General features: G+C 38.9%; 1 protein-coding gene across 4 annotated transcripts in view; it reads left to right on the top strand.

Moving 5' to 3' along the window:
• The first annotated feature begins 1,240 nt into the window (after nucleotides 1-1,240).
• Nucleotides 1,241-7,500, top strand: part of LOC106883979 (uncharacterized) — a 44,727-nt gene continuing 38,467 nt past the window's right edge. For 2 of the 4 annotated variants that reach the window (XM_089342855.1, XM_089342856.1), the window contains exon 1: nucleotides 1,243-1,826. In XM_089342855.1, the coding sequence (XP_089198981.1) occupies nucleotides 1,494-1,826 (333 nt within the window). In that variant the 5' untranslated portion in view covers nucleotides 1,243-1,493. Of the gene's footprint in view, nucleotides 1,827-7,500 lie in introns of all 4 variants that reach the window. The other 2 variants (XM_089342854.1, XM_089342857.1) reach the window with 2 other exon arrangements.

Below are 7,500 nucleotides of genomic sequence, written 5' to 3'. Positions count from 1 at the left end.
TGTATAGATGTAAGCATGTACATATACATATGTATATATATATATATATATATATATATATATATATATATATATATATATATATATATATACATATATATATATATATATACATATATATATATATATATATATATATATATATATATATATATATATATATATATATATATATATATATATTTATGAGTTGACATCATGAATCTTATTGAAGCAGTGCTCTCTGAATCGTATCAGGACAATTACCCTGCTAGTACCCCCTCCCCCCCAATAGCAACTACCCCGTTGGACAATTACCCCTGTTGGCTAATTACACACTCTCCAATATATTAAGAAATTTTAAATTATCATCTGTTGTCCTCAGGGGTAATTGCCCTTGGCAGGGTGGGGGGCTATCGTCCACGGGGGGTGTGGGGGGGTGTAAATGTCCTAGACTCCTCTGGATACTGTTTGAATAAACATGAATAGTTGAAACTCATCATAGCCGACTCTTTTTTGTATAATAAATCATAATGAATTATAATAAATTTGATTTTATAAACAATGTTAAGGGCTTTACTCATTAAATGCTTATTGTTCTTGTTGTTGTTGAAGTTGACAGCCCCTTAAGCTTATACATACACACATACACATATACAAATGATTAAATGTGTGTGTATATATATATATATGTGTGTGTGTATGTATGTATCGCTCTTTTTACACACACACACACACACACATTGTGTGAGCAGTAAATGGTCACAAAAGGGAGTTACAACAAAGTAATATTAATGCTATAATAAATACACTCTACTTAGGCATTGAGTACTTTTTGTCTTGTTTGTTAATTGAAATATGTGTGTGCATGCGTGTATGTGCGCGCGCGCGCATGTACATGTGTCAATATGTGCAAATATATTCTGTACACACACAAACACACACACATATATATACATACACACACACGTATATATATATATATATATATATATATATATATACTTACACACACACACACACACATATATGTATATATACACACGTACATACACACACACACACTCACACACATGTATACCCATGCATACATATGTACATTAACATATGCAAATACATAAAGGCTTGCGTGTGCGCGTATACGTGGCGTATATATGCCTTATATATACACGGGTGTGTTATGTGTGCGTTTTTATTTATTTATAGTATTTTCTTTTCAGGGGCGGCAGGGTGGGGGGTCTGTGCAAATGCTGGTGAGGTCAGAGCGTGACCCGGAAGTGATGACAAGTGTAAAGTCTGACGAGGTCACAGAGTAACAGCATCATCTCTTTAAAGATGGCGGGAGTCGCCTCGCTTTGAGGCTGCAGCGAAATTGATGAGACGACGATGACGACGATGATGCGAGGGGAGATGCAAAATGTGATGTGAGCAAGAGAGAAGAGATGCTATATATGTCTCCTAGACGAAAGGAGACGAAGAAGTGTGTGTGTATGTATGTGGGGCAGAGCTAAATAATGTATTTGAAGAAAGCTAAACGCTACTTTGATGTTCCGGACACTAAGGATGTCGGAGAGAAACGGGAGAGAAACTGTGGACAGTCTAACAGTCATGCCATCTGTATGGGGATGCTGAGAGCTGCCAACAGTTCCTCATCTGCTGCTCTACCGACCACAACAGCCGATGTTTTGTCGTTTGTCAACGATGATTTGGCCGTCGAACAACAGACTACTCCGACTGAAAGCGAGAAGGAATTCCACCCCGAAGATTTACCGGACGGGGCTTGCTTTCGACCGAAAAGCGTCCTTGTCAATTCTGACACCGACCATACTGCTATACGACCGGCCGAGGTAAGCACAGCGCTAGATTCAGGATTCTTCGATCTTCATATCTTTCACCCATAAATTAATTTACCTAATCCAGTTATCTTATAATGCCTTCCATCTGTCTACCTATCAGTTTGTTTCTACCTGTGTCTCTTTCTCTGCGTACCTACCAATCTATCAAAGTACCTATTTGTTTATCTCTCCACCGATCCATTTATCTATCTGTTTGCCTGTCGATCGATGGAGGGATCGATCAATCGATCGATCTAGGTCTTGTCTCTACATACCTATATATATCGATTTACGTATCAGTCTTCGCCAACCTCCTCCATACGTACGTACCTACCTACCTATGTCTATCGGCGTTGTTTCTCTCTATTTGTTGCTTCCAATATTTCTCTCAAGTCTCCGTATATACCTACATATATATATAACATCAATCCACATATAATATACATATAATTCTACCTACCTACCTATTAATCTATCTATGATCCTAGCTATTATGTCGCTACCTACCTATCTATCAATATCCCTACTTATCAATCGATCTCTCTTGCAGCATATTGCATATCTTTTGTCACCGAAAACTACATACTACATCTCGGCATTACCAAAATATTGTCGTAACATTTACCCCACATTCGCTAAATACACATTCTCCCACAAACACCCTTAAAGTAGTCAAGAAGACAGCCAACCCCCATCTTGATCAGTGCTCGACTTGCTGATGAAATAGCAGCCAAATATTCCCGAAACCATTTTTCGAAAATCGAAGACAATGGAATTTTACATACTGTGTCTACAAATAAAGTAAATAAAAATAAAGACGAGGTAGTAAGCGTGGTGGAAACATATTTTATCATAAATCTATTGGATCAATGCTAACCTGTGGTTAAATACAGCTCCTGCTAACAAGGCTACACAGCAACAAGCCAGCTAGGAGCGTTGAATGTAGTCACCTGAAGTGCGAGAAACACCAGCCAACTATTACCTAGATTTACACCTAAACGTCTTGAAAAGAGAAGGACAGATTGTGTAGTGTTATCTTACACACATACCCCTGATAACAAAAAAAATAATAATAATGAAAAGCAGGTTGGTCATAACTGGAGCACCTTTGATCTCAGCGCTGCTGGATCAGAGTGGCCCTGATACTAAACAACGTCTAGATATGTTTTATACGACATATACACACTTTGTTATACATCAGTTATACGTGAGCAAACGTGGGAGTCTCTTTCTGTCTCTAGATTGGTACTAGACCGGCAAGAAATAGCAGTTAAGTCTCCCTCAAACCCGGCCTTGGAAGGATATATGAGTAAATATATGTTAATCGTAGATTTTTACACTGCCTCGAAAATATATATACACAAAAAACATACACACGCGCACATTAGATTCACAAACCAACGAAGTAGTAGACGCATATGTATTCTGCCTGCTAGAAATAACAGCTAAATCTCCCCATAAAAACCATCATTAAAAAAAATCTAAACAAAGAGACATCACTAACAATAGTTTTAGATTTTATAGACAGGGTGGTCATTGTTGGAACGGCTTTTACTTTAAGGTCTGTTCCCACTTTGGGTGACCTGGAGGGAGTTTAAATAAAATAAAAACAACGACATAACAGTGTCTATGACATCCCCACCCCAAAAATATTTAAGCTGAGAGCCAGTGAGGGAACCGTTCAAATGGCTAGAAACAACAGCCAGATCTTTTTTCAGATCACGCCCTACTCGTTGTGTGTGTGCGCGTGCGCGTATTATCTTTTTGGTTATTGGACTGAAAATCTTTGGATTGCGGCCAAACTGGGGCACCGCCAAGAAGGGTTTAGTTGAGCAAATCAGCTCCAGTATTTATTTTTTCAAAGCCTGATACTTTGAAACGTTAAGTTACGTGGACATAAACAAACCATCACCAATATATATATATGTATATTGTAATCCAGGATACACCGACGTCTGAATAAAAGACGTGTTATGGCCTACTGCTGGAACATTCTTTGATCGTAGGTCTGTCTACCCGAAATTGGGTTGACCCGGGTGGTAGTGATGGTGGATGGCACAACAACGGCAATAACCATCACCGCCGCTGCTGCCACCCTTTAACTCTTAGTAAAAGGGAGAGCTTCTATGTGGTCGTTCGACCTTCCTACAAGAAATAGCAGCCATGTCTCCCTCAAACCACACCCAACCTTCTTCAAAACGGAAGGATACACAGTTGCAGCTATAACTAACTGCATTATCATATGTTTGAAACTGGAGCAGGTTGGTCATGGCTTTGGAATGTCTTTAATCGTATAGATCTGCTCGATCAGGGCAACCAATAGCTATGTTAACGGAACCCGTGTGTATGCAGTGTATGGAACTGCTAGTCATGGCAGCCAAATCTTCAGATCACACGGCCTTCTATTTGGAAAAATGTAAGGAAAAAAACAAAATGGGGGCGGACACTTCGGATATTGTAGTCCTAGATTGTTGTTGCCATTTACTCCCCAAGTTAATCCCGATTGAGCATAGATAGATATATGATCAAACGCTTTTCTAGAGTGACCATCTTGACTTTAGGGTCCTCCAATGTGCCCCCCCCCCCACCATCCATGAAGCAACGACCTCATTTCTAACTTGTCCCCTTTTTTTTCTAAGACGGTAGCGTTGTTATTTCAGATTTTAACAACCACTTACGGAATGGTTTCTTCGAACAACAGAATGCTATGCCTGAAGAAAAGGGCACGAACCCCCCCCCCCCCAAAAAAAAACACCAGCAACAAAATAAAACCTTTAGATTGGATGGTCACGGTTAGAACGCCTGTTAAACGTTCAATCGCCCTACCTCATCAATGTCTCACTCACGCCCCTCTCCTATTAGCGTGACTGACTCGTATGTTTATATTTATTGTTTATCGCTACAATATTTATATCCACCCCGTTCACACCCGATGCCACTATTTATTATTCGGTTACATTCTGGTATTGCTGTTTCGTCGTCATCATCATCATCACCACCACCATCATCATCATTTTCATTTATGTTGGCCACCCGATCTTCTCTCTCTTTTTCTCCTTTTGATAAAATAACAGATTTCCTCCTCTTTGTGGTCTTCGCATCGGCTTGTTTTGAAAACATTGACATTTATATATATCCACTTCAATTTATGCAACTTGTGTGTAAGTGTGGCCGTTTCCGTGTGTGTGTGTGTGACTGTTTCTATGTGTGTGTGTCTATTTATACGGATGTGTGTGTATGCGCATTAGAATTTGAAGCTTCTAGTAACGATACACAAAGCTAAGCATTCGGGTTTCACACACACACACACACACACACACACACACACACACGCACGTGTATATGTGTGTGTGTAGTATTATCTTCCTTATTTGTAAACACAAACGTTCACCAAATTCAATATGTATGTATGTATGTTTGTGTATATGTATGTATGTATGTATATGAATGAATGATATTTAATATTTCGTTTATAAACATTACATATATTTATATACCCGTATGTATGTATGTATGTATGTATGTATATATATATACACACGTACAGCATCCATATAGCCACATTGGAAGCTGCTTATGAACATTCTGGGGCACGAAGCGTTTTCAATGACAAGAAAACATACCCCAGCTGACGATATTGAAGCCATTGAAGAATTTTGGGACCCCATAATTTTGAAAACGCTTGACATTATCCACGATTATAATAAGCGGCTTCCTATTGCATATGCGTTCGTGCACGTTTAATACATACATATATATATATATATATATATATATATATAATACGTGTAGTAACTAGATATGGATGAACCTTACAAGGTAAATCTTTTAATCTTGGCATCAATTCACCGAGCAGGGAGCACTCGACAGTTAATTAGAAATCGTTGGACAGAGAAGAGGAGCGATGACCAATGATTTTGTGAAATAGATTAATGAAAATGATATTAATAATAAATGAACGGTAGGCAACAATGGATATCGAATATGACCATATAGAGAAAAACGTCAGTTTTTACCTTACCATAAACGTTATACATTTATATACTGTATGTGTGTGTATGTATATGTATATAGATAGATAGATTGATTGATTGATAGATATAGATGTGTGTGTATGTATGTATATATATTCATGTATATGCATAAACACGAAGCCCCCACAAGATATTTTAATATTTTTTTGTCAAGGACCTTAATTTCTGCAGCTATTAATTTAAGGGGTCGATGCCAACCGGAACTGCATATTTCTGGGAGAAAAACAGATTGCTTGCTCTTCCTTTATCCCTCCCTCCCTTCCACCCGCCCCATTCATTTCTCTACCTGTATATTTAATTAGCTTCGATGTGCCCCCCCCCCCACTTCCTCTTGCTCCTCCTACCTTCTCTCTGTATCTGTTCATTTATCCACAACATATCTATATATACCTTTGTTTAACTCTGCATTACCTAAGTACCTGCCGATGTGCATGCCTCTTTCTCACTCCCTCCCCCTCTCTGTGTGTCTATCTATCTATCTATCTATTTATCTATACATCTATCTATCTAGCTGTCTGTCTGTCTGTTAATTTTCCTATCTGTTAATCTTATCTATTTATATATATATCTATGCATTGAGTGTGTGTGTGTATGTATGTATCTCTCTCTCTCTCTCTCTCTCTCTCTCTCTCTCTCTCTCTCTCTCTATATATATATATATATATATATATATATATATATATATATATATATATATATATATATATATATATAGTACTCCAGTCGGTGCTACCATAAATAGAATCACTGCATTGTCTAGCTACTTTAACACATACTACAACTATTGTTCCGGCTGTTGCTACTACTACTACTACTACTACTACTACTACTACTTCTATTGTACTACTATAACATACCTGACGACTACGTTGGTGATGTTTGCAATTAATATTACGGTTCATAATATTGATGATGATGATAATAATGATGTTGATTGTTGTAGTAGTAATTGCAGTGGTAATTCTAGTAGTAGCACTAGTAGTCGTAGGGTACCAGTGTGTTAACAGTTAGTTGTCCCTTACTGAAAGAGGAGGGGGATATGTGTGTGTGTGTACATCTCCTTTCTTCCTCTCATCTTAGTCGAGTTCGACACGGCCACCACCACCATCATCATCATCACCGTCATCTCCAACATCACCATCATTAAAGACACCACCAAGACCGTCACCAGAACCGTCGCCGCCGCCGCCAGGCACCACCAGGCATCAAGCATCCATTTATCAGCCAGTTCTTTTCTCCTTCGAATACCATAACATTAAGGATTCTTGAAGGAAAGGGCTGAGAGACGGCGTGATTGGCGAAGGCGGTCGCGGGTCCGCTGGTAATACTGTGATGGTGGTGACGATGGTGGTGGTACTGTGATGATGATGATGATGACGATGTGGGGGTAGGGTGCCTTCAGAATTTTTCATACGCCCAACCACATCCTTCTTCTTCTTCTTCTTCTTCTTCTACCTATCCATTCCACTCCAACCCGCCCCACCTTAACCCAACCCTTCTCTCTCTTATCCACATGCCATCGTCTCCCCCCCCCACCACCACCACCATAAGCACCACTGAATTACTGCTATGTTTTTGTTTGTTTGTCATATTTATACATATCTGCTGCTGTTTCTACTGCTGCTGCTGCGACTACTACTACTACTATTAAT

The sequence above is a fragment of the Octopus bimaculoides genome, chromosome 26 (genome assembly GCF_046866305.1).
Source record: "Octopus bimaculoides isolate indiv1 chromosome 26, ASM4686630v1, whole genome shotgun sequence".
Lineage (NCBI taxonomy): Eukaryota > Metazoa > Mollusca > Cephalopoda > Octopoda > Octopodidae > Octopus > Octopus bimaculoides.
This window is presented reverse-complemented; position numbering and strand designations above follow the sequence as displayed.